General features: G+C 41.8%; 2 protein-coding genes across 3 annotated transcripts in view; one reads left to right on the top strand and one right to left on the bottom strand.

Annotated features, from left to right (window-relative positions):
- lrrk2 (leucine-rich repeat kinase 2) overlaps positions 1-5,608 on the top strand; it is a 39,889-nt gene extending 34,281 nt beyond the window's left edge. For both annotated transcript variants that reach the window (XM_020079495.2, XM_020079494.2), the window contains exons 45-52: positions 265-458; positions 910-982; positions 1,159-1,349; positions 1,676-1,828; positions 2,388-2,614; positions 4,463-4,531; positions 4,634-4,766; positions 5,095-5,608. In XM_020079495.2, the coding sequence (XP_019935054.2) occupies positions 265-458; positions 910-982; positions 1,159-1,349; positions 1,676-1,828; positions 2,388-2,614; positions 4,463-4,531; positions 4,634-4,758 (1,032 nt within the window). In that variant the 3' untranslated portion in view covers positions 4,759-4,766; positions 5,095-5,608. The remainder of the gene's footprint in view (positions 1-264; positions 459-909; positions 983-1,158; positions 1,350-1,675; positions 1,829-2,387; positions 2,615-4,462; positions 4,532-4,633; positions 4,767-5,094) is intronic.
- Positions 5,609-5,926: 318 nt separating this feature from the next.
- On the bottom strand, positions 5,927-27,096 carry slc6a15 (solute carrier family 6 member 15). Its single transcript, XM_020079463.2, has 12 exons — positions 26,879-27,096; positions 24,508-25,015; positions 19,778-19,935; positions 19,101-19,227; positions 18,765-18,946; positions 14,478-14,588; positions 12,170-12,411; positions 11,329-11,527; positions 10,203-10,395; positions 9,219-9,378; positions 8,466-8,628; positions 5,927-7,259 (listed from the first exon to the last, which is right to left on the bottom strand). The coding sequence occupies exons 2-12, from the start codon at positions 24,806-24,808 to the stop codon at positions 6,879-6,881; spliced, it is 2,217 nt and encodes a 738-aa protein (XP_019935022.2). The 5' UTR covers positions 24,809-25,015; positions 26,879-27,096; the 3' UTR covers positions 5,927-6,878.
- Between the last annotated feature and the right edge of the window lie 675 nt (positions 27,097-27,771).

The raw sequence follows: 27,771 nt of genomic DNA, 5'->3' as shown, positions 1-27,771 counted from the left end.
GCCTCTGAGCTCTTATTTCAAAAGCCCTTTCTTCTTTAGTTCAGGCAGAAAGAACCCATTTTCACACTTTATTCTTCCTAACTGTCCAAACGTTGGCCCATAGGACACATTACTTCCTTAAGTGTGTTTTTTTCACACCTCTATCACATGGTTAGCTATAAAACTTTGACTTTAAACATCATCAGCATATCAGAGCGTCAGATAGTACAAACACACATCAGTATTATCGCGAATGTTCACAGACCAATTTTCTTCCTCCTGCAGGACATCGACACCAGTCCCGTCCTTTGTCTTGTTACAGTGCAAATCCCAAACGAGGCCTGCGATTGGCTGGTGGCCGGCACCCAGTCCGGCTCTTTGGTGGTCATCAGCACTCAGGACACGTCAGCTTGGCACCACCTGCAGAGTGTCACAGACGCTGTCACCTCGCTCTACTTCCATGTGCACCCCTGTCGAGCGTGAGTATCTGTGAAAACACCAAAGAGGGATTCTGTGTTTGGGGGAAGGTGCTCAGAGAGGTCTGGGGTCTCTTTCCTTCAGACTATAAAGTACATTTTGGTCTGGTGGGGGACACTAGAACAAAAGTCAGGGGATACCAGGTGAAGAAATTGACCAAAATAATATATTTTTTCAATATCTTGCTGTTTTAATAAGGTAGCTGAGTTATAAGTACAGCATTACATGTTGCTAAACACCCACATCTGAATACGGTAAAATCACCCATCACCACACATCTACTGATAATACCCTTGCTAGAAAATGTTAATGAAAGAAATCAATAATAGTTCAAGTAAAATACAGTGTGACTACTGTGACTACAGATTCCATTGTGTATACATCTAAAATCTGGTAAGGGTAAGGTTATATTGAATAAACAATCAGCAATTAGTATTTTTATTTCTTTTTCAGCCAAAGAAATAATTATTTGCTGGTGGGGACGGCCAACGGACTTCTCACAGTTTATGAAGACTCTGTGCTCAAGGTAAATCTTCTATATTAAATAAGAGAAGGTGTTTTTCTATCTGAAGGATGATTTTATTTTGTCTGGTCCTTGATATTCTGACATTGTGTTGAGATGTTACTCCCACCGTGTCCTCCCATGCTGTACATCGCGTTATGTAAGTTTGAATGTTTATTCTCTCCTCCTCCTTTTTGCAGAAGGAAAGTGGGCAACCCGTGAAAACTGTCTGTGTGGGGAACGTTAGCACGCCTGTCATGTGTCTGAGCCAGTCGGTGCATCCCCTGGACAGCAGAGCGGTGTGGGCTGGCTGCGGCACCACGATCCGCTCCTTCGCGGTCGACTACGATGTCTCCAAGACCATAGACACGCGACAGAAGCTTGTGTTCCAGTGAGTCCATGTCACACTCGTAATGAACATCTAGTGTAGCAGGAGTGAGAAGAGTCATTTGTTCAAATATGCAGACTGACATGTGGCTTCAAACATAAATGTGGTTGCTCATAACCAATGTTTCATAAATACTGAGAATATTTGACTTGTTGACCTATTTTTCTAAAGGTTCTACAACATTGTAGACTTATAAGTTAAGTTCAGCCTGAGTTAAAAGTTTAAATAAGGTCGTTAAACTGTCTAGACTGAAACAGTAATGTGTCCTGGTTTAACAGTGTAGTTTTGTAAATTGTGTGTGTGCGTGTTTGTGTGCGTGTGCTCTCCAGGCAGCAGCGGCCATTGGGGGGCGAGGCTTGTGTATCAAGAATGGTTGTGGATAAATACGTTTACCTGAGCAAAGCCGGGTCATCAACAGTTGAGGTTTGGGACAAGAGGAGTGAGAGGATGGTGGACTCCATCGACTGTGCTCAGATCATCAGGTAAACACACACACACACACACATCTTATTACATCTATACCGATCTGTTTTCTCTAGCCCTTCCACCGCTGTAACATTGTAAATTTCCAAATAGTGGTACAGATAAAGGATTCTCTTATCTCATGATTTGGTTCAAGAGTTCAGATATAACCCCACTTCCACACTTTTTATTCCCCAAATATATTTTTTGTGTAGCCTAAAGTCTGTATCTCTGCTCATTTGTTGAGTATCTATGAGATCAATATACAATAGGATTAAGGTGGGGTTTGGGAAGGCCACCGTAGGTTGTCATGACTCAGAGTTTGAAAACCCCTGTCTAAGAGTATGTAAATATATCTTTATATATCTCTATACACGCCATTTCGACTGTTATGCGTCGTTACCATTTGAGCGGAAACACTGCTTTGAATAAAAAATGACTTAAACATAATTTACAACAGTGAACAGAAGGTGAAGGTGCATGCTGTCACATCTGTGTTTCACCATCAGATGTTTTGAATGTTGGTTTTTTTCATATGTCAGCAGCAGCACAGTGTGTTAACGAGTCCTCTCCCTGCAGACATGACTCTGGCCGCAGAGGCAGGAAGTGCAATAAAGCAGACCGGCCCTCTGAGGTAGCTCCCTCCTGGGCCAGAGTGAAGTCCCTGCTGGTGCAGAGCGCTGCAGCTCTCTGGATCGGCACTAGAGGGGGCCACCTGCTGCTGCTGGAGCTCTCCAAACACCAGACGCTGCAGGTCATCGGCCCTCGCTGCGAGTCCATCCGCTGCATCGCCTCTGCACTCATAGGTGGGTCCTCAAGTTGTATCCATTCATCTCTGAATTAAATTAATTTTTTATTCTGTGTCACAGCACAACGGTGTCTCATGTGCAGGTCATTATGGGATGTTGCCGGAATGTCTGTGCGGCAGATGTCTTATTGTGCAGAGTCCTCATGCTCGCATCACGCACCCGTCACATTCCAAATGATCTCAGTGGATTGTGGTTAAGAAAGAATCTTCAAGAATAGAGAACATTTTGTTGAAGTTAAAATAGCAAATCCTTGTTTAAGGGGTTCATATCACACTATTAAATATTTTAAACGTCCAGGGTTCGAACCGGTCTTTCTCCAGCGTCCTCCCACAGTCTGAGGACACAGGATCATCGGTGACTCTGAATTCACACCCTCAGGTCTGAATGTGAGGATCAGGTGTTGTTTCTCTCTAAAGGTCAGCCCTGTGATAGAGTGGAACCCACAAGACAAGAGAGAGGATGTTTGGATTTTGTTCCACATTCCACATCCAACATTTAAACATTACTCCAAAGACATTCTGCAATAACAATCTGAAATCTCTCTGGTTTCGTACCCTGCAGGGTCACAATGAAGTGTACGCTACATTACATTACATTACATACAAAATGTAGCATTTTCTCACAGTACCTTTCTTCTCCTGGTTGTTGCGTATTAGCCTAGAGTTCACCTCGGGCCACATTTTCCTGTGAACTTGTCTGAGCCGGGGAGAAAACTTAGCCTTACCCAAGTCCAGTGACTGTAATCTGCACTGAGGCTGTGTTACCCTCCTACACATGATTATTGCTTGATTTCCCTGATTACAGACACACGCAGTGTAAAACATCTGACCAGCCAACGTAACCAACCCAATCCCCAACATCATTTCAAAATACTTATCCACACTCTAATATGTGGCCCATTTCCACTCGTCTCCTCCAAGCACAACCAAACAGCGTGGATCAGCTTACTGAGTTTTACTTTGAACTGGGTGTGAAAGCATGCTCATATAGTAGCCCACTGCTAAATTAAGATTCCTCTTTATTGTCCCACACACAGCATGCAACATGCAAACATGCAAAGATTTGACCTCAGTATTTATCCCATCTGTGTGAACACAGCACACAGAGAACACACGGAACACAATCCACACAGTGACCACACAGAACAGTGGGCAGCCATGAAGGCGTATGGGGGGAGCCCAGGAGGTGAACTAGCACTTCTCCAACTTCTGTCCATGCTGGACTTGAACTGACCACTCTCTGGTTCCCAAGCCAAGTCTCTGTGGACTGAGCTAAATAGGCAGGGTTGTATATTTAGTGAGATATCAAGAGATCTCTCCAGAGGAGCATCACAGGGTTTCGAAGGATGATGTCTGATTCATTCAGAACCAGTTAATGTTCTCAAGAAAACTGCACGGACACTTATTACTTTACCTATTGTGATATGACGGTGTTGCATGATGGGAACAGGACACAATCGTGAGGTAATGCAAAACTAATCCTAGCATTGTCTTCAAGGCCTCCATAATATTGTGCTTTTCCTTTAGTTTTTATAGAGCTGCAGCTGTTTCCCTTGAATTATTTGATCTTAGAATACATATAAGCTATATCAGTAAAGAAACCTGCTTTGAACAGCTAGGTTATTCTTTTGCTTTCATTTCACGCTCTGTCGGTTTATGCCTGTGTGCGGAATTGTGTTAAACTACCCAGCATGCTGCACAGTTTCAAGTTTTGTGTAGCATGTTTATTTTCCTGTGACCCTGATATTTTTGGATTTCTCTGTAATGTTCCCATGAAACGCTGTATTCATACCAGCCTTTGTTCATGAACTGTGTCAGGTGTAATTCTCTTGTTCTCCATCTACAGCAACACTGAACTGGAAGAATGTGGTGCTAGTTTTGGGCAGAAGACACCCACAAGATAAAAGTCTGTGTGGTGAGTCTGATGGTTCATTGTTTGTCTCACACTTTGGGAGAACAGTTGTGCCGCTGTGTGAGTTTCTTTGTGTCGGCCTAAAACGTTTGCCTCCGCCCTCAGACGAGGAGTCGGTGCTGATGGTGTGGAACGGCACGCTGCCGAAGGAGGCCAGAGACTTGAACAGACACTGCGAGAAGAGAGAGCAGATCGCAGCCAAAATGAGAGAGCAGCTTCAGCACCACTGAGCCCAGAGGTTTGTGTGATTTGGTTTTATTTCCTTTATTGCCCATTTCTCAATTCTTGTCTCAAAACGCAGGAGAACGTAAACAAATTTCAGGACCTTGAAGGAGCATTGAAGAAAAACTACCCAAACAAGTTATTTTGTTCATATGATCTTGTCATGGTGTGATGTTACATATCGTTAAATGAATGCTTCCAAGCAGGTATTAAATAAAAGCAAAGAAAGTAGTTCCATGTTTGAGTTTGCATACATTTGCTGTTCATCAGTATGGATATAGAATTGGTGGTGGTGGTGGTGGCAGTAATAATCTCTGCATTTTGCTTTTCATTATTTTTCACAGAATCGCTCATGGAAAAGGGATCATCTCTCCTGTGGATCATCGTGTCAGCTGTAATGAGCTGTCACACATAATGAGGGGAGCATGCTGCACTGAATCAAGCAAAAGAATTTTTAAAAAAATGTTTGAAGGACACTAATGAAATAATGTGCCACGTTTGACCAGACGATCTTTGTTGTTTTCCAAAGTGGATATTTTTCTAAAAGGGACACAGATGATTTAATTTGTGGTGCACTGCAGTCATTCAGGACGACCTCCTGCTGCTTATTAATGCAGGGGTTTGTTAAGCTGGAGGATGAAACAGGAAAAAAAGCCAAAGGAAAAAAAATCTCTAAAAGTGTTTATGTGATTATTTATTGTCATGTCTATGTGTGCATGTTTACCAGTGAGCTCAATCACTCCATCAGACTTCTCATAGTGCTGCCTGCTTTCTACACCTTTTATTACGTTATCTGAAGTCACTGTGTTCATGATGGTGTCAAACAGGGCTTATTAAATGATGTTTTATCAACTGTCATGGCTCTGTGTACATGTTGTGGTATTATTTTCAAAAAGAACCACGGGGAATGGAGAGAGGAGGAGGAAATATTATGGTTAATTATCATACGCTTAAGCTTAAATTAAATTACAAAAAAATTGAAATACTTCTAGAGTTACCAGTATCTTCATTCTTTCCACATATTATTTCTTTCCATTAAGCACTTTGAATGTGTATATTACTATTTTTTAATTTAATATTGTTTTTTACATTTATATCAACATTTTTTTGATAGGAATGATGACGGACAGGTTGGGAGTAACCAGACAAGACCAAAACAAAGAAGACCAACGTGTGTCACGGTGTGGACCATATTTGATCTTTAATCTCGACAGGGAAAAAAAGACGTTGCATTTGAAGCCATTTCATGGAAAAAATATTTACAAGGAGGACTCAGTCCTCACAAACACTGACAACACATTAGTAAAAAACAAAGACAAGAGTTAAGGAAGTTTGAAGTACTTCTGAACCTTAAAAACATGGTGCTCTGATATCCAAACTATCAAGATAAATATATTTATAATATTTATATTATATTTACAGAATACCTTAAATATACAGCGTCCATCATGTATTCTATAAACAAATATAAATTAATTAGGCACACTTGTCTCAAACAATCATGGGAGTGGTTTCCAGAGGCCTTCCTCTCGCTGTTTGAACTCAACTCATGTGAACTCTCACCAACAAAGAGATGCTCAATCTCGCAGTGTTAACACACTGCCGCTAATCTTAACACTTGTCAGCCAGCAGTTATAGGGTCATAATGTACACAACCAGTTTTTACAGCAGAACTAGACGCTGGCTTGATTAACCCCCCCCCCCCAACAGACACAGACACGGTCTAAAAAATGACCTCTCGACCCCCGGACCTGCTCCTTTGCAGACTCCTAAATGCAGACCCTTGTTCAAGTAGGCCTGGTGGGACGTCCACCTTATTGCTTACACCGGTTCCCTCCCGCAGGATCTGCACTGAGGAGGAAGCAAAGGCAGACGGAGAGTAGTTTGGGACGCAGCCGAGTGAAAGGATCACGGGTCAGAGAGGGGTGATGTTTCTTCCCACTTGTAAAGTAGACAATCACATAAAGGTTCAGAGACGACAAATAGAGAGCAGCTACGATATCTACAAAGGATATATAGTACAAGTGAAATATACATTGATGATACAGCCAACTAAACGCACGCAGAGGGGTGGAGGGTGGGAGTGGCCTGCCGGTATGGCCGCATAGTGCTTACTATTATAGTCAGTCTATAAGTCTGACTCGGGCATTTCCGGCATGTCGGCCATCAAGTAACCAATACCGTAACGGCCGTTAGGTGCGGTGTCCGCGTCGGGGGTGCCGCCGCCACTCTGCTTGCGGTAGATGCTGTTGCCGGGCATCGGCGAGGGCGCCTCGCTGGGCGACTTGCCTTGAATCAGGCTGGTGTCGTCATCCTCCCCCGGCCGGGCGATCTCTTTGATGATGCGGCCCTTTTTGTAGGAAACGGTGGAGAGGCTGCTGGTGTTCTCATCGATGATGTTAAAGTAGCGCAGGCAAAAGACCACGGGCACAGGCAGGATGGCCATCACCACCAGGGAGATGCAGACTACGATGCCCCACACAGGGAAGGGCATGTTCTGCTCTTTGGCCTGGAGGACAGACATGAGGAAAACAAGTTATACGGAAGATAATATGGAGGACGGACAAGTGGAATAACACACACAATGATAAGTTGATAACGTGTCAAATTTGAAGTATTTTTCCGTAACAGTGGCTCATTAACAAGGTTTTCCATCAATGCATTTACTATTAAATAAATGTCATTTGGTGTTTCACCTCATAGCACCTCTTCTCTTTTCCATGACATTGATGTCTCATGTAATCAAGGTCTGTTCTATAGCTAGCATGATGTGGGACACTTCAGGCAATGATGCGGCACTTGTGGCCAAAACTTGGCCTTGAGGCCTAAAGTTGCCCACTGGTTAAATAGAAAATGTGGGTCACTTTTGGCAAACATTGCTCTAAGCCAGGGAGTAATCTGGATGCGAAGCTTAAGTGGCCCCATGTGTTGAATGGTGAATATGGCCAGAATAGCACAAAAACAAATTCGGGCCACCTCTGGTTGACGACATGCTGTATTGCTGTGGCTTACCTCTGGCACAGATCTGACAAACAGGAGCTGACTGCACAAGAAGTGTGGGGTGTGGCCAAAAGTGGGCCAAAACTATTTTGCTATGTGGGAATCTAAATGTTGATGAATTGCCATCGATCGCTGAGTCAACAGTAAAAGGATTTATCAAGGAGTTGCTTCTTCTGAGTTTATATCACTGATATGACTGAATGAATGGACAAAGGAGGAGTAAGATGTCCCACTGGACTCTATCTAATAGTTTGGAGGATTTTCTACATTTTGTATAAAAATCTTGCAACATTGCAGATTATTTTGTCTATAAATCAAAACTATTTGAATGAGAGCGATGTAGTAAGTCTCTTCTTAAATCAAAATAATCCCCCTGTAGCTGAGAAGTGTTAGCATCACTGCACATGAAGGAGAACAGGCAGGGACACTCTGTCCCATTGCTCCACTTACTGAAGGTTTAAAATGGCTCTGTGATCAAACATGCGCTTGTATGTGTGGTAGACTACACATCCTGTTGACTCTCCCTGGGTTAAAGGATGCCTGAACATGTGTTTATCAGTGAAAACTTGGTCAACCCCCTGCCCTTCCATTTTAGCGAACGTCTCATTTACTTTGAACCCTTTAATTTGCTTTCTACTCCTTCCAGTAGGAGAACTTCCACCCCCCCTCCTTGATCTCTGGTCCCGGGAGAGACAGGCCGGAGACGTTGACTCACCTCTTCCTCTATCCATGCACTGTAGCTGGGCGGCGTCATGGACAGCTGGACGAAGCTGGAGCACAGGAGCACCAGCAGCAGGATGGGCGTGATGTACTTCCACATGTAGTAATAGAAGCGGTACGGCGTGAAGCCCAGCATGTCCTTCAGGTCTTCAAAGAACCTGAGAGAGCGGCGGCAGTGAAGCAGTGGGAGGTGAGATCAGATGGTTGTGGAAAAGAATCCAAAATCGTTTCTTCTTTATCGACCTGCTGGCCTCTGTATGTTTTGCCTTGACAGCTTCATTTATAGATTTGAATGTCAATAAATGGTGATATGTGACAGGGATTTTTGTTCACCATCTTATATCACAGCTTCCATTAAAGTTTATGATCTAAATACAAATTAAGTAACTTGTTTGCAAGATGTAGGAAAAGTGCAGTTTGTAAAATGTGTCTCTTTATTCTGTGATTTTGTGAAACTAAGGTTATTGAAAAAAATGATATTCTACAACGAATATTATATATGATAAACAGATGTGTTTCATGTTTTAATAATGATTAAAAAAATATTCCAAACAAAATTACCAAAATCCAAATCTGACTAGTTAATTATCATCAAAATACCATATAAAAGTTTTTTGTTTGACACTATTTCACTTACAAACTTAAAAAAAGCTTTTTAAGGGGTAATTGTCAGTACAAAGTAAGATTCTGCATGCCACCTAATTCATACAAACTTCACTTTATGCAGATGATGATGTTGCGTACGTACTTTTCAATTCCGTACACCCAAGCGACGGCCACGTTCTCCAGAATGACCACGATGAGCAGAGGCAAAGTGGCTGAGTAGTCGTCAAACATGGCCACGAAGTAGTTCCCTGAGCGCTGAACAAACAGGAGGCCAATGGAGAAGGCCAGCACGCAGCACCCCACTGCAGGAGAGATGCAGGTACTGCAGTTAGTGACAGTGCATACTCATGGGTACTGTACATCACAGAACGGGTCACTGAGTTCACAGTGTCGAATGAGGAGAGACTGTCCTTTTTCAAATGAGAAGTATTAGAAGCACTTAGAACAGCTATTGCATACATGTAACTTTTATATCTTTGTGAATGGTAAAAACAGTAGGTGCGATGATATTTTATAGTTGCAGCATAAATGATTGTCATTAACCTACAGCCAAACTCAAAGGAGGGGAGTTGCACTAAACGTGTGGAATGAGCAGCAGCATGGCCCACATCTGTTCACTGCAGTGTGTAGCAGCCATTGAGCCTCAAGCCTCATTAATCAAAATAGTTACGATCTATTGCCAACGTTAATCAGATATTTTGAGAATAAAGTCATCATTTAACAAGAACAAAGTCATCATGTTATGAGATTAATGTCTTTATTTTACAAAAAAAAAGGTTATAGTTATATTACAAGGATGAAGTGATAATAAAGTCATAATTTTGTCTACGTCTCATTTTAGAGGGGGAATATCAGAAGATCGATCTGGTGTTAAAATGAGGAACGTGGAGCATCTTTTGAGGTTACACTTAAATATAAGTTTCACTACTGATGACATACTTTTAACCTTTTAAGCTGCTTAGTTCCTAAAACTGTTTTTTACCTTTATTCTTGTGAAATTACAACTTTCTTTTCATAATATAAGACCTTGATTTAAAATCTCAGAACATATTCCTGTATCAAAGTATGAAAATGTGGCTCTTTGGTCTCTATTTTAGAAGGAACATTCAGATTCCTCATCTCTGACCTGTGAGAAATTCCTTGCGGACTTTGAAAGTGTCTATCAACGGAGTGAGGATGCCCTCGATGGTGCCGAACATGCTGCCGAGGCCAAGGTTCACCAGCATCAGGAAGAACATGACGGACCAGAAGGGTGATGCCGGGAAGTGGGTCATGGCCTCTGTGAAGGCGATGAAGGCCAAGCCTGTGCCCTGGACGGCCTGTAAGGGTTCAAGAAGAAGAAGAGGTCAAAAGTTGTCATCTTTACTTTACCCCAGCTAAGATCCAGGCCTTTATTTGAGGAAGGTCAGACATTATGAGTCTTTATACCTCCTTTTAGATATGTACCGAACTCTGGAGAATCTCAAGACATTCCCTGAAGGGCCGGATGTGAGCATTTAAATGTCTCCAGAGTTTCTCTGCAGGATTCACCAGGAGTGATTGAGTGAAAAAGCAAACTGCTATGTACTGGAGGAATGAGTGTGTTATGATTAATGTGTCGTACTAAAGGAATAGTCATATTTTTGGGAAACGACTGCTCCATGCCAAGATACAGTCTGGTGCTTAGCTCCCTGTCAAACCAGAATGCAGCAACGCAGCTAGTCAGTCAGAGGTGGACGAGCTGGGGGAGCATCTGTACAATAACACATTCATTTGAATGTCCAGTATTTAAATCACTTTTAGAACATTTTGCAAAACAACAGGCAACAAACTTGGGTTTTGGTCCATTCAAGAAATATCTAACCCACTATACCACCACTGACGTCCCTTCAGTTGGAGCCTATTGTTATCTTATTGTGCATCAGAGAGGTCACACAGAAAATATTATCAAAAAAAGATTGAATCAAAGATTTGGTCTACTCTTAAAATGATCTCAAGAAAGCCCCCCCAGCCCCCTGATTTCCCCCTTTAGTGTTTGTAAGGACTAAACAAATGGGCTGTAAGGTGTTAATGACTGAGCTTTACAGGTGCTTTTGTGTAATTTCCCTGTGTTGACAGTGTTTGTGTTGACCTAAACAAAATGTGCCCCTACCTCACAATCACTGGATTCTCATTTAATTCTTGGCAAGAAAAGTATATTTAAACAACTATTGATCGTTTCCTGTCGATCAATATTTGGATTAGCGTTTTTTTCTCATTCTTTCTGCACGTACCTTGTTGAGCTCGTCCTCGATGCTGCAGGAGTCCAGCCCCAGTTTCTGGTAGTCGTCCTCCTTCACCCCTTTGATGATGTCTATCATCTGATGGTAGTCCTCCACACTCAAATGACTACCCTTAGTGAGGTTGATGTGGTGTGGGATCAGGCTCTCTTCAATGCCGTTACCCAGCCATCCCACAATCTTATTAGTGTTCCTAAAAAACAGACATATGATAGTTAGATAGATGATTAAAAAAGAGCAATGTTTTGGTAGAACTGGGTCAATAAGGCCAAAAATGATATCAAGAAAAATCCATCTCGATCATTGTCACATTATTCATCTGTTTGAACACAGATTTCTGCCACTGAGAGAAGGTTGTGGTTTAAAACTCTTTTTTACAAGCAGAGAATAATAATAATAATCTTTATTTATTGTAAAGCACTTTTCAAAACATATATTACAAATTAAAGGACAGTTATCAAGAAAGTTAAGACTCAGGTTCAAGGCTCTCCGATAAAAGTATGTTTTAAGAAGGGACTTAAGAGTTCACTGAGTCAGCTGAGTGATTAACACTTGAGCAATAACTAAGCAATATATAAGTATATATTGAACTTTTTAAATATTTCGATAAGTACTGATACTGTTTTATTGCCCTGCCCCATGTTTAATTCACACTTAAATTTTTTTTTCCTCTTTAGCCAATGTAAAAAACACTAAAGGTCCGATTTGCTTTTCAAAAAGCCACAATAAATGTTTGATTGAGGGACGCTCACTCTCAGATCAGCTCTTTACTGGTCGACTGGTAATAAGAATGCAGGCTTTAAATATCTGAACGTGAGTCCAAGCTCATACTCACAGTGCGACACACTTGCTGTTCATGATGTTGGCTTTGAAGCCCAGCACAGCGAACACCACCAGGGTGGCCAGCACAGAGGTGAAGAAATTAATGAAAGACACTAAGACGGCATCAAAGTGGCAGTTGTTGTCCCGCTTGTTGTAGCTGGAGAAGGCGATGACGCCGCCGAAGCCGAGACCCAGCGCGAAGAAGACCTGCGTGGCCGCCTCTCGCCACACCTTGGCCTCCAGCATGATCTCCAACTGAAAACAGAGCGCAGACTGATTTAGTGACACGGTCCACATTCAGCAACGTCTTTCATGGAAGTAAATCTGTATAACCAGATTTTTAAAATTTAAAAAGCCTTTGAATTTCTAACACCAACTTTTTAATTTGTATTTCTTTCCTCTGAATTCAACTCTTCACATTTTCATTGACCTGTTTTCACTTTTACTAAAAACCTCAAAGTAAAAGAATTCAAGGTAAGCGGTCAGCTAAGTTGCGTATTAGATTACATAATTAGAAATGCCAGTGGAGCGCACAGTGATTGGCTGATTGTTGGATCGATACTTGCCAGAATTTATTCTTATGTTTAATCTGAAAGTAAACAACCTTTACTTAAAACCACACTATTTAATATACCTATTATTATGTTTTTATGATTTTAATTTTTTTTACTTAGACACTTGATTGCACGTAACGATTATTACACCTCTTATTAAAACTGCTGCTAAGTTGAAATGAGCAGGTAGTACATTTTTTTAAATATTTTAAACCTTGAATTTAATTCTGAATTTGTATTATTGATAAGTAAAGGTGAATATGATTTCTTGAAAATTCGAATAGAGTTGAATTCATTTTAATGCAAAAATATTCAGTGATAGAAGTTCAAGGGCTTTTAAATTTCAGAATCTTGTGACACAGATTTACTGTTAAATATATTTAACATATAATACGTGAGGTTTGTGTTTTGAGATTGAACAAAATCGGACACTTTCTCATACAGTGATAACATCAACATGTGGTGCTATAGTCTGACTTTATGTCATTTAACAAACCGATGATGTAAATCTGGGACAGTTGTGGCACCACACGTGAATACACAAGTGTAAATACATGAACTGAATGTTGTATTTTAGAAGATTTATGAAGAAGACTATTGAAAATCTGGATGGTGCTATGACGTCTGGATGCTTCACTGTCAGTGATGCACATTGTGTTATTAACGCTGGGCAGGGGGTTGAGAGCACATGTTTTACATAGCAAAGCGCCATGCTTTGTGTGTGTTGTTATGTATTATGCTCTAGACTGCGTGTGGTCGGTGATTCACCTTCAACAATGAAGTTGAAAGGTAAAAATTGAAACAATAATAATCCTTGTGTGCACAGAATCTACTATGTTGCTTTTAACACATGTTCATCCAAAAATGTGTTTTTAATAATCTACATATGAATATAACATATATTTGTGTGTATTTTGAAGAGGACACCGTGTCTCGCCAAATGACAGCCGGTATCTCGACAGTTTCCACCTGGGAGATTTTCTATAACAAAAGGTCTCACAGTGCTCGCAGCGTGCAGCAGGACTTTGATGTGCGCGGGCGACGGTGGCAGCACATGTTGGCTAAAATTGTAAAATATCAGCCAACGAGATTGAGCAGACACATGAGACACAGCAGACACACTCTGCTGTGGATGAGCGTCTGTGGCTGGTCGCCTACAAAGAGCCTCAGTGACTCCTGTTGCCATGGTGACATGGTTCCACTGCCTAAAGTGCCATTGGCCTGATGCTGCAGAGGAGCCGGCCTATTACGGTGCAGATTGAATTTTTGAGTGCGACACCTTGAAGTCGATCCAATTTAACACAGACTGGTTGATTTAAAAAAAACAGTCTACATTTCTGACACGTGGCGCTCTCTCATGAAAAACGTCTACCTTGGTCCTTTTGTTGTTTGACAGAAAATTCATTGGCAGCTGTTTTGAGATCAGTTGGATTGATGTGTCAGTCATTTCACAAGCAAACAGGTCCCAAATCTGCTGGTTACAGCTTTTTTTAAATGAGGATCTGAAACTTTTGGTTGTTATCCACAAGGTTTTGGACTGAGTTGCACAAAACAGGACATTTAAATATGTCAACTTGGGTTCCAGTAAAATATAATCACCACTTTGTGACATTTTATAGACAAAGGGATGGGTTGATTAATTGATGATGACCAATTTAGTTTAGGGAACAACAATCAAATGGCTTAAAACCACATACAAATATTCCTCCTTAGTAAATTTTACTGAGTCGTATTTTAGGAGTATAGAGACATGCTGACTCGCATTACCTTGGGTGTAAACATGTGTCGAATCCCATCGACGGAGCCCTTCAGCAGCAGAGCCCGAATCAAGAAGCATATCAACACAACGTACGGGAACAGGGAGCTGAAGTACATCACCTGCAAACAAACACATCATTGAATTAAAAAATACTTTCCAGTCAGCTTGTACCTCAATGGACGAGGACATTTTCTCGGAAACTTGGAGCAATTGGATACTTAGCGAAAACAAAGACGGACACTTCCAGCTGTATAAGGACAAAATCTGATTTTAAAGATCACAAGATACAAAAATTCAAACAAAGCTGCTTTAAAGTAAATTTTTGTTCATAGCTATGAACTCGTTTCCAGATTATGTTTTACCTGCACAGACTTAAAGGAGGCCTATTTATATCTTGGTCTTGGATCTAGGTTTGCAGGTGGGAGATGAGTCTGGGAGATGTTTTATAAGTTCTTGATCTCTTTTGATCATTTTTTAAGAATGCACCGTGAAAGTTGGTTAACTGATATTAGCCAGAAGTGGTAGCTGCAGGGTCTTTGCAAGCCCCTTTGTCTCATCATTGTGCTAATCAGACACTGGGCCCCATGTCATTTTCAGTTGAACACTACACGTTTTTAACCCGGGGCCACCGTCTGTATAGACAAGATGGTGATTAAAGACTGAGAGCTGTAATGAGAGCCTGACTCAGGCGCTACCCTGCGACACGTGGGTTTACAGGATTAACAGAAGGGTTTGGGCACAGATGCTGAGAGATGGTTTGGGGTTGAGTCATGTGCGCAGTTGGTGATTCAGACACACTGTGTCTTACATGGTGGTCCATATGTAGACCTAAGGGAGGCAGTGCAGTGTCACATCTTAAAGGGAGAGGTATACAATGCATTGAAGTGGGATTCATTGATATATTTGAAAGTTTGTGAGGCTTTGTTCTCTGGTTATGGGCAGTTTTGGAACCTAAACATGTTCCACTGCCGAAGGGAATCATACTGGGGCATTTCCTGTTCTGCAGTGATCACAAGTTGTTCTTTCTTTTAGTTTCAAAGAAATGCCTTAAAGCTTGATCTATTTATGACAGCACAGATCCAAAAATAATTTTCTGTTAATTGTGAAATGATGCATTATATCCGAGAAATCAGATAACAAGACACAATATGTAACTTAAACCAGCAGACACTCTGAATTTGTTTTATTAGAGTTTGATTGGTGTCTAAGCAGAGTTGAACGCTTTTCAGATGAGAAATCCCTTGATGTAAAGTCACAACTTGACAATTTGAAAACACTTTGTTTGTCCTTTTCAGAAGCAAATCTGTTCTTCTTCCAGCACAGAGTTAGTTCATAAGAACACTATCCAAGTCAAGTCAAACACGCTGCTATTCTCTGTGATAAGCAAGTTTACTGTATCTGCTCCTTCATGATGTCAGTTTAATGTTCTGTCATGTTATGAAACACAATATGTCATGGTAGACAGCATGTGCTTCTTGCAAAGGTCATATTCTGAGAACTGCTATCACTGTGTTATCAATAACGGTTAGATTTCCCTCTGAGAACAGAAATTCATAAGCAGCCAGTAATCTGCAGACTGATTTACATCGAAAAGACCAACGTTCAATGAGTCTCAACATTATTTCACCGAATCCATGACAAGCCCGCTCTCTCCCTCACCATAAGTTGTAAAAAAAAAAACCCTCCCTCTTCTTTTGCTCACGCTCTTGACAATCAAACAAAGCCAAAAAAGAGCGCGTATAACCATGGCAACCAAAACAGTCCGATCCCTTTCACGCCCACCCACACACACAAATGGGACAGCATTGCAGATCGCGGTTAGGGATATTCCTTGGAAAAGGCTTTTGTGTGAACATGGGAGGAGGGGAAATTATTATTCTTTTGTACCACGAGGCCTCCAGTGAACTTCAAAGCCACTTGAATCTGGCCCCTTCAGGGGAAAGTTCATGCCCATTTCTATTCCAGCCAACTCAAGAGGCCATCCAGACACACCAGGTAGTTGGAGGACGACCATCCAGCTCCAACTGTACGATTCACCAGTAGCTTGGGCAGTCCCCTGTTCAGCAATTCGGGATAAACCACAAAATAAACGTATATACTCGCTTTAACCAATCAATCTGTTTTCACAATGGCAATGGAATTTCCAGAGAGCGGCGGCGGTGATTGTGAATGTGAAAGTGATTGTGGTTATCAGTGACATTTCTTACCAGACAACAGGACGTGCCAGACTAGGCAAATGAGACTGTCAAGCTCTGTGAATCAGTTGAGCCAGAGACTGAGATTAAGGCTGCGTTATTGCTGCAGACGTCTATCTTGTTTTGTCTGTGACTGTTGGTTGGAATAGGCTGCAGAAGGCCAACGTGACAGACATGTTATCCACACCATCTCAGGAAACTACAGTTAGAGTCTCTAGAGGGTCTTTATAGATTGTAGACTGTTATTTCCACAAAGCAGAATCCTATTTTTAACACATTTGTTTAAAAACCTGAAGAACATATTGTTAAAGCTGTAAAAACTCATTTTCACAAATAACAGTAAAAAAAAGATGAGTCTAGTTTATTGCTGCTTTCTTGCTCTCAATCTTGTTTTGTAAATTTTATATAATAAAGGTTATTCGTGTTAAAGGTAGAAAAAGGTGGCAGTGTATTGCAGCCACCATGATAAACCATTTTGCTTGGTCTTAAGTTACTTTATTGTCACAGTATTTTACATGATACAATCAAAATAAAGACATTTTTGATCCTCAAGTTTATAAATGATATTATATGATTGCTAGTTTAGACTAAAGGTACAGTGTAAACCTAGACAATGGTGGAACTTTTTCTTTTTCTTTCTCTTTTCTCATTTTGATATTTCTTATTATAACAACATATCCATTTATCATTAGCCAAGGAGGAGAAATTCTACTTTTAAGGAGATGTGATTTGATAAGAAATGTTGTTTTTCATGTGATGTATTGTTATAACAAAAGATTTTCTCGCAGAAGCTGAGTCAATTGTATTTATATCATAATAGGAAGAAAACTTTCCTGTTTTACCAAAAAGTTGATGAGTAATACATCTTTTTGACACTAATACTCTGAGCGGCAGACAAAAAAAACTTTCACCAGCCTAACATTACATTAGCAAAAACAATTGCCAACGTAAATTTCAACAGCCAGCGAGCAACATGAGCATCCCACAAGTCCATGTATCCAGGTATAATGTCAGTTTAATATACTCTCCTTCTCAGAGCTCCAGTTTGTCTCCACCAAGTCTATCAAGTGACAGACAATAGGTTTGTCAGAGCCCTCATGTTGGAAACAGTTCCCTACAGATGCAGCTGAGACTAAATCCTACACTAAATGTGCTGTAAAACCAAAATAATGAGCTATAAGAGGCTAAAAAGCCCGATAGAGCTGTGGGATGTTAATTCTCCAAGATTTTGGCTCCATTACAAAGACTTGTTTCATTGGGTTAAGCTCTTCCAAGCTCATGTATGACCTTCATCAAGACCTTTTTCTATTGCAGAGGGGAAAAAACATAATCACAGAAATACACCGGATTAATGTTGACCCTACTCTTTGTCGTAACCAAGCCCATGTCCAACGTAAGAAGTGGGGATAATATCAAAATCAAATAACTTCTGCATCAAAGCTCACTCTGGGAACATTAAAGAGCGCGACCATTTCTCCAATTAGCGCGGGCTTGACTGTGACCTCGGCTAATGCTTGTCATATGATCCCAGAAAGTGTGGAATGATAAAGATCACCGGTATAAAGAGAGGAGCAGCGGGGCGAGTTTGCAAGCAATCGCCAACCTTTAGCCAGTGGGCTAATCCTTCCGGATGCTAGTCACGCTACTGTCAGCTTCACTACACTACACTGAAGTAAGCTGAGCCCGAAAACCCACACAAGATCACATGAGCTCCCAGGATCATATCTGAGACTGTATCATTAGACAAATTTGCCAAGTCACATTACACTAGTCACCCATCAGTGTGTTAATACCAGGTACCCATTCTGTTTGCCCTTTAAAGGCCTCAGCTTTAAAGTGAGCACATTATGTGTGAGATGGTTTTTCAAAACACTTGGCAAGAAATGGCGTTTTTGTTTCTGTCACTTTGAAGGGTCCCAGAGTTACATCTGAGGTGGCCCATCCATCCCAGGGCCGCTGTACAGGCCGTTTACTTCGGTTCTCCTCTTACAAACATCAACGATATCTTTTCTCCAATTATCTCTGCCAGCAAAATAGCGACTGGCTACAAAATCTACTGAGGAACTTAAAAATGCTAACAGAAATCCCCTTTGTGCTTACCTTCCCAGAAGACTGGATTCCCTTGATCATGGCGAGGCAAACCATAGACCACGCAATCAGCAGGCACACCGTCATCTTCCAGTTGAGGCCTCCTCCCTCAGAGATGCTGTCGGAGATGTTCAGGGCCTCGCGGTACCAATAATAGGTGGTGGCCGAGCTCTTCTCACACTCTGGCACCACATCTGTGGACGGAAATGTAAAGAGTTGCTGTGGACCTCTTAATTGAAATTAGCAGAGACAAGCTCTGTGTTTTACACTTTGAGCACTACAGGGAGTTAGAAGCTAGAGTGATAATGAATTGCTCAGTGCTTTCTTTCTTTGTTATGTGTGCCTCACATGTACTGGTCTTGTTCTTGACGAGTGGACACTCATGCCATGGAAGAGGTTGCTGGAAGGACTGGGAGAAGTAGAAGAGGCTCCAGCTGATGATGACATTGTAGTATAGAGCCACAAAGAAGCAAACCTACAGACAACAGAGCAGAGTTAACTTGAGGTTCTGTTGGAGTCCCCTTTGACGATAAAGAAGAGTTTCTTCCATTTTTCACTTATCCATGAATGACCAATGTACATTATCCTCATGTTTCTCCATTTGTCACCATCTGTGAGGGGTATTTGTGCAGTTATTTCATTACATAAAGAAGCAGCTGCAGCTGGAAACCGACACTATGTCACTTCCTCTGTAACAGATTATTTGCTCCAGGGGAGATTTAAGAGGCACAGATCCTTCACATGTCACTCAATGTTTTTATTTTATATTGCACGGGCAGGGTGCACGCAGGCTGGCAGGTTAGGGACAGGCAGGTATGTCAGACAATCAATTATTTCATTCAGTCTAAATGTAATGATTGCTCGTGTTCATTACGGTCATGTGAGGACAACAGACCACTTTATTTATTGATTGCTGTCAGGACCTGAAGAGGATTTCAATAGAAAGATAAAAGGTGTTTCAGATACAACTTACCATTTCTACCTCTAAGCAATAGAACTAATACAGTTACAGTGTCAAAACTCACCACACAGCTTGCAAAGCCTATGCCCCCCAGCCGAGGACTGATGTAGTTCCACACCCCAATGCTGCCCCTGCGGATACGCTGGCCAACTGCGAGCTCCAGGAAGAACAGCGGGATGCCAATCAATATCAGCAGGATAAGATAGGGCACCAGGTACGCTCCTGCCGGTCCAAACAAACACAGGCATCAAGTAAGACAGAGGATACACGAGGAGAGGGAACTGTAACTATGAGGTGGCACCACTTTTAGTTCCTGAAAGCAGCCATGAGCACAACATACACATTATTTAACTCTCTGCATCTGCGACACGCTGTGTAAGAATATACAATCACAGTGTATCACATTATCTCTTCTTTATACACACACGCACAGTTGGGTCGCCATGACTTACATTGATTTCCTACTTTAACCATAACTACTTACCCAAATTTACTTTAAGATTTAGGTGACATTGATCTATTGGCAGAAATTGAATATAAAATAATCCTAGTGATGTTTTCACTAGTGTGTTTCATCAAAATTGTACAAATGATAGTTTTCTTTACTGTAGAATGGGCCCTTTATACTTAAATATTTATATTAACATCAGGAGGGGTCCTCACTACGGAGGCCCCAATGTTTTTTACAGTAGCCCGGACCGGACAAGTGTTTTTATGACAACTGAAGGTTTCCACAGGATCTTGCTTATGTTTGGAGTTGCAACATGCAACTTTACCACTAGATGTCTCTAACACACTCTACACATGGAACCTTTAAAACATGTCTCCACCATAAAATCTAATGATTTTTATTATGAGGACTTACTTTTTGTCCACATAAGGAAGTCAAGTCCCCATAATGCAACTATATAAACACAGTTATTTCCCCACAACATGAGTAATATTTGGACACACACGTACCTCTTAGGCCCCTTACTCTAACTTTAACCAACACAACTGAATACCTTACCTTAATCCTAACCAAACCCTACCTTCAACTCAAGTCTTAACCTTCAAACAGCTCTTTGAAAAAGGGAGGAACACTTTCCCAAAACCTCCTCACTGGATATCGTTTCTACTCACAATGGTCCTCACAAAGACATAAGTAAGTACACACACATAAGTACACACACACACACAAATTACTATACACACAACTCCTGAGCTGCAACCGTGTGCCTCAACCTAACGATGTGTGGTGCAATCAAATAATCCAGGAAACCACCAACGATGCAGAAGTCTGAAATTACCTAAATAACTGTGGGATTACTTTGGAGAACATTTCACAGACAACGTTGCGCTCTAGAATTAAGGTTTTAGGGTATATGACTAACATTAGTGCAGGCTGTAATGAGTGCGATGAAATACAGAGGGGGACATGTCTCTCATGACAGCCAGAGTACTCATGAGCGGTATGACTGTGCACATGTCTGTCTGAGGAGAACTAAGACAACCTAAAATGCTTTGTTCAGAGGAAATGGCCGGTGGTTAGATGCGGTCAGTGGCAGTTATTGTAACTACATGTCTTTTAACTGTTGCATACAGTGATGCAAAGAATATTGCAGTGAGGGGTTCTTTCTTTCCTTCACATGAATTGAAAGGACCTTCCACCATGGAAACCTGGGTGACATTTCTACATCATACAATATATTTTTGATCTGACATCCTCCCTCTCACTGGTAAACCACAGCATCAAACAATACCATAGGTGAGTCAACGCTGTCACTGATGACAACATGCACACTTCCACCATGGGTGTTTTGTTTTTTGTCATCCCTGTTTCCACAGAGTATATTGTTTTATTTGTCCGGACGCTTATTCAGATCCTTTCCCCATTCCTGCTGCCGTCCCTCCCAGCTTTGCCTTGAGTGGGAGTGGTCACAGGCAGGAAGTTAATGTGTGTGGGTGTGTCTATCTTTTGTTTCCAGTGTGTGTGTGTGTGTGTGTGTGTGTGTGTGTATGTGTATGTACAGTATACTCACTGGTTTCTAATATTAAAACGTTTAATTTTGGTTCACTGTGTAGACGGAGGCTTCGACATCAGTCAGAATCAAACCCCCCTCTGGTCTCCATTGTCTTTTAAAACTTTCGACAGCGTCTCTCTCTCTCTCTCTCTCTCTCTCTCTCTCTCCCACACACAAACCCACACATACAATCTCACACACATGCGCACACAAACACACACACATTGACAACACTTTGATAAGTCTGATAAGAGCACATTTATCTCTTTCTTTAAATCTCTTCACTCATACTGAGAAAGTGAGCTGGTTTGTCCGGTCAGGCTGCACTGAAAAGGGGCGTGTATGATCGGTATGCATGTTCTATTAGTAATGAGATAAGATGATTCATATCAAAACTACCTTGAAAACCTTATTTAAACATCTATTTTTTCAGATTTTTTTTACTTGTATCTCTCTGTTATTTTACCTCTATCATTTTATCTTTCTTTGTTTACCTTGTTTTCCAATTCAGGAGATTAACGAAAGTATTTCCTCAGTCCCTGTCAACATTGTTTGTGCATGACTGTGGGAAGTTTTGATTCTGTAAAACACTGGTGTTACATGGTTATATTAAAAATTAAATTTCATTAATTACTTTTGATTCAGAATCTGTCCAAACATTACAAAAATATTTGACTAACAGCTTGATTCTTGTGCTAAAGCTTGTTACTGTTTCACTTTTTCACATATGACAATTCATTGGATATTGACAACCTTTGCAATATCGGTTGTTCTGGTCAATACTTCGGCGCATTATGAACAAAGCCGTTCAAAAGTCAATAATGAGGTTATTAATGCAGAACATAATCAGCAGACTAATCAATAGAATCTCTTTTTAGAAGGCACTGTTGCAGGCCCTGAGGACAAAGGGCCCCTCTGCCTCATCACACTGCCATAAAAGCAAATACACAGAAAGGAGATGAGAGCAGAAGACATGTATCCACAAAGCACATGATGCATACAGCTTCCTGCTGTGGGTGGATAAACGTTGCTGATAAAAAAAAAAAAAAAAACCACGTACAAAACTAAACTTACACACAAATACACACACACACTTACACACACACAGACCTGCCCCCAGCTCAAGATCTGACATTTTAATCTAATTAAAGTGGAACACAGTAGGAGGACCAGAGCTGTTTAAAACAGACCTGAAACATGACAGGGTCGAAAGAGAGGTGATTTGAACTGAACACACACACACACACACACACACACACACACACTTAAGATACTAACAGATGGATCTTATGCAAATCATGTACAAGAACACATTTTGTAAGAACATGATTCGCTGTATGGATACACGAACACACACACACACACACACAGTTTGTTTACTGTGTTTACACACTGTAGTAGTGAACACACACAGAACTGGACATCTGGAGTCGGTCTGTTTTCTACAAAGCTCCCCATCCTGACTTCCATCCACACCTCATGCCAAAGACCCCCGGTCCACTTAGCGTCTCCCCCACCAATGTCTCAACTACCCACCCACTCTTTAATTTGGAACAGCATAGAGACTTTTATACTGATCTTTTAATTTCAATGGGTCTTAGTATTTTTACTGTACACAGAGTTTAATATAATGGTTGTAAATCCATGGTTGGGGGATCAGAAAGCCTGTCGTGACACTGTATCTGATAACAAAAATGACTTGCATCGATAGCTTCTCTCCTGTCTGGCCAGTGTCTGTGAGACCGTTTCATTTAATCAGCTTTCTCAAGGCAGTCAATGGCTTTACCTAATCTCCAGGTGAGAGGTGCAACACATTATAATTGTCCTGGAGCACACACACACACATTAGAGTGTAAACCCTGCAGTGAGTCCTAATCGTGGACATGTAGTCAATTTGGCATTGTGGGAAATTTGGTGACTGAAGCAGGGCTGAACTTTGTTGGACTACAAGCAAGGGCGTCTGCTCATAGAATGATTTGCTACATGTTGACAGCAGTGCTGTTAGGTTATATACTGCGTTCACTGACAGAGACGCAGTCACATGACTTGAAGGTCACTGAGCAGTGTGGCTTTAACAGACGGGTAGAAAACAGGAAGGACTCAGTACCTCCATCTTTCTTACATACACTTAAAATCAACCATGTGGCATTGCACTAACACAAATACAATACATTGTTTACATCTAAGGATGAATTACGAGGAGCGTTTCTAACCTGATGATGATTTTTGCCAGCTTGTTCTTTACAGTGCAATTTTTTCAACCTGTCATTTAATATCAATTTGTCTATTTTAAGAACTTGTGAGTTTCTGAGTCATGTGTGGCCATACTCAATCAGCAGACCTTTTAATATTGCTGTTCGGACAGAACCTCTACCTAACCTGTGTAAGAATACAAATTGCATGGTAGTTTTATCAAGTGGGGGCCTAAATATTATTCTGATATATACTCTGAGACTGAACTTCTGGTTTCATTGCGTAGGTGTAAATTCTTTACTCATTAAGTCATTGGATCTCTGTGATGAAACATTCAGATGTGCCTACACTTTCGGACGTCTGCAGCCTCTAAAACTGGCAGTAAAGTCCTCTTATTTTTAAGTTACATTAAGGCTCTGACCCACAAGTCCTTGGTCTGCCACCATTTTTCATGTGATTCTGTAATCTTCATTCTGATGAATCCTCCTCAGTTGCATGTCAGCACAGTGAAATACTCACAGGTTTACTACACATTCATTCTGATGTTATTGATTTTGTAACTGAAGTTCACGGAACTAGTGTGTGTTTTTAGACTCACCCCCTCCGTTCTTCTGACACAGGTAGGGGAACCTCCAGACGTTACCCAGGCCTACAGAGAAGCCGACCTGGGCCAGGATATACTGGAGCTTGCTGTTCCAGGCTGGGCGCTCCTCCTCCTCACCGTCTGAGCCCCCTTCCTCCACGTCGCACTCTTTCCCTTCCCCATCATGGTTGTTGACGATCAGCGAGCTCTTCTTGAAGGAATCGTCACAGGCGTCCTCGTTGGAAAGCAGGTCCTTGACAGACTCTGTGACATCGTCGTCAAGCTCTCTCTTGACGGCCTTGCTGTTTTTGGGCATTTGATAAAGCAATCAAGGCGAAGGGTGGAAAGTCTTTTCAGTCAGTGGGCTGGAAGGGCAGGGCCGGCGTCTGCGAAACGTCACTATTTCAACTTTGTCTCTACGCTGCTACAAGTTTGATGGTGTTTGGGTTCAAGGGCCCGTGGGGTTTAAGACAGTTCGTAGAGGTTGAGTGATAAAGCGGTTCAGTTCTTCATTATCATATGTCTGTGGCAGAAAAAGAGGAAACACTGCAGTAAGTAACAGGGGAAAAAAAAAAGTGAAAACTGTGCAAGTGATCCTGCCAGTGCTTTGAGTGACACAGCACTGGCACAACCAACTTCTCATGAATAACCACTTCAGAGTCCAGTCATCAGGGTGGTTGAGTGAGTTTCGTGACTCTACTTTCAGCCTTTAATTTTCCTCCTAAGTTGCTGACTGACAGGAGGAGAAGGAGAAGTTAAACCTGTACACACCAACCTAATTATTAAAATCTCTAAGTCTGATTTCAATCACATGTTTCTTCTGCGGTCATTAAATCTTCACTTTTACCCTCCCTGCTTCTTCCAGGCAATTTTTATCTGAGTGTTTGAGTCCATGTTATGTGCACATGCAAATCACATGGTCTGGTTGGGGCAGCAGAATCAATGAATGGGGATCATTTTATTGTAAGTTAATGTTCTGAAGGACGAAAGAAAGAGGCCCGGGAACATAAGCCTGGTGGACGGTGACTGGGGCGGTGACAGGTCGAGGTGTGGAGACTATCACGTTTCCAGACTGCTGAATAATTAAAGGCAGGGGATCATTTGCATACGGACCAAAACACTGTTTCCCCACAGCTGTGAGGGGATGTCAACTTAGAAAAAAAGAAAGTACCAATATGAGCAGACATACATGCATCTTCTATAAGGGACATTCCCCTTAGTCTGCTGCTGTCATGGATGGAGAAACTTTGAATATATGAAAGGATGCCATTTTGAAAAAATAGAAATAATAACACCAGCAGACATGTGGCACTTGTCTCTAAAGGGTAGTATCCGGGGAACACGTAGTGATACGCAGCTGTCAGGGATGGGAAAACCTTAAGTTAATATAAAATGGTGTCAATTAAAAAAATACAAATTAGAGGAAACAGGTGCCCCCTAAAGGATGATATTCGGGGGGAAAGCTGTTCCACGTGATTGATGGACAAACCCTTCATACATGAACGGTTGTCAACTTTCAATAATAAAAAATACTATTATTATTATCTCTTCAGGACAATGTTCGGGGGGTGTTGGTTTTAGTGTGGCTTTCTCATGCAATAATATGCACATCCCTTATTTGATTCCAGCGCGAGAACATTTAAGGGTGTGGACACTATATATCCAGACTGAGGTGGGATGAAGTGCGCAACGTCCCTCTCTCTTTGGGATTTCATCCCCCGTTCACGTTTTCACAAATGCATACGTTTGAATGGTTTTCTACGGAACGCACCAATGGTCCGATGCTGAAACAACATGCGCGCCCCGCGTTGCACCCAGCAGCAGATTAATGGATTCCTAGAGTCCCTTCACCGCTGGTAGATTAGCCTGGTTTGTGCGAGGCAGAGGCCGTCGTTTCACAATCCAGCGAACGCAACGCAGCCGTGATGCTGAGTAAACCGAGTCACCGTGCTCATCATGGAGCCTGGAATCGAACAAGGCATCGCCCCCATTGAGCGGCTGATGGAGGCGGACAAAGACAAAAACGCTTCCCCGCTTTCTTCCGCACATGACTCAGGATTGATGAATCCAAATAAACGGGCCGGTTTAGAAGAATGCGGATGGGGAAGAGGTATTTACATACACAAAGAAATGAATGCAGTCACAGCAGTGCCATGTGGCTCCTTGTTCAAACATGCGCTGCCAATAATGAAAGTCCGCCCTGCCGCCCAGTCTTCATGACATCCATGTGAGGTGTTTCATCATTCAAGGGCCATGCGGCCATATCAATCGCACTGGTACCCCACTCAGCCTCTCTCTCACGGACACACACACACACACACACACACACAAAGAGTGCCATGCCTTTACCGTGCGCCCTCGGCAGGGTGATGTGGAGGGAACTCACCCGTATGGATGAAACAGTCGTCCTCTTCCGAAATGATGCGTCTCAAGGAATGAAATTGTGAGAGCACATGCACGGGGCAGGCATTATCACTTGCTTCTCTGTGGATCAGTCCTGCCAGTGTGCGCAGCTTCACTCTCAGACACCACGACCTGTCTAAATATGAGCCAGACGCACGACACGCTCAAAAGGGGGGCACCGTCTCTGACGCACGGACACCACACCCGCTGGTCACTTTCAATCCGCACTATATCCGCCCGACAGGAACTCAGATACATCCACTAGAAGGTATGGCATGTTAGAAGTATTTACAATCAAAGATCTGTTTGAAAAACAGCGCATTATCTTCCTGTAACCACCTCTTCCCAGCCTACTTGGTACATTCCACTACTATCATGAAAGGGGGGGGGGGGGGGTGCCTCATGGATGTGTGCCTCTGTTTATAAACGCTCATTTCCCCACTGGATATGTATAGATCTCGACATCTACTCATTGTCCCGCTGTGTCTTCACAACGTAACAAACACAGTATTCAGGAGTGCAACCTGCGGAGAACACTGGATTTGGTCAAGGTCGATCGACCTGCGAGGCTGTTGGAAATATAAGAACCAAACATGTACATAGATCCTGGAGCAGACAGAGAACTCGTTTCGAATCAGTGTAGGAACAACACAATTTGCATGGACTATACAGTGTATTTGAAACGTGTATAGAAAATGAACAGGCTCATGTCAGGGATGATTTTATAAAAAATATGAGAAAGAGGCTGCATTTTCTAGTTCATTCAAGAAATGTGTTGTGGTTTAAAAAGAGTGGAACAATTCGATACTTTGGACAATGCATCATACATGCTCACATGAACACACAGAGCATAGCGCATAACAATGTAACAATGCA

This window comes from Paralichthys olivaceus, chromosome 7 (assembly GCF_024713975.1).
Source record: "Paralichthys olivaceus isolate ysfri-2021 chromosome 7, ASM2471397v2, whole genome shotgun sequence".
NCBI lineage: Eukaryota > Metazoa > Chordata > Actinopteri > Pleuronectiformes > Paralichthyidae > Paralichthys > Paralichthys olivaceus.
This window is presented reverse-complemented; position numbering and strand designations above follow the sequence as displayed.

Coding starts and splice junctions, on each gene's coding strand:
- slc6a15 (XM_020079463.2), bottom strand. CDS start 24,808: ATGCCCAAAAACAGCAAGGCCGTCAAGAGAGAGCTTGACGACGATGTC. Junction 18,947..19,100: donor CAAGAACAAGACCAGTACAT/GTGAGGCACACA, acceptor TTCCGTCCACAG/ATGTGGTGCCAGAGTGTGAG. Junction 14,589..18,764: donor GAATCCAGTCTTCTGGGAAG/GTAAGCACAAAG, acceptor GTTTGTTTGCAG/GTGATGTACTTCAGCTCCCT.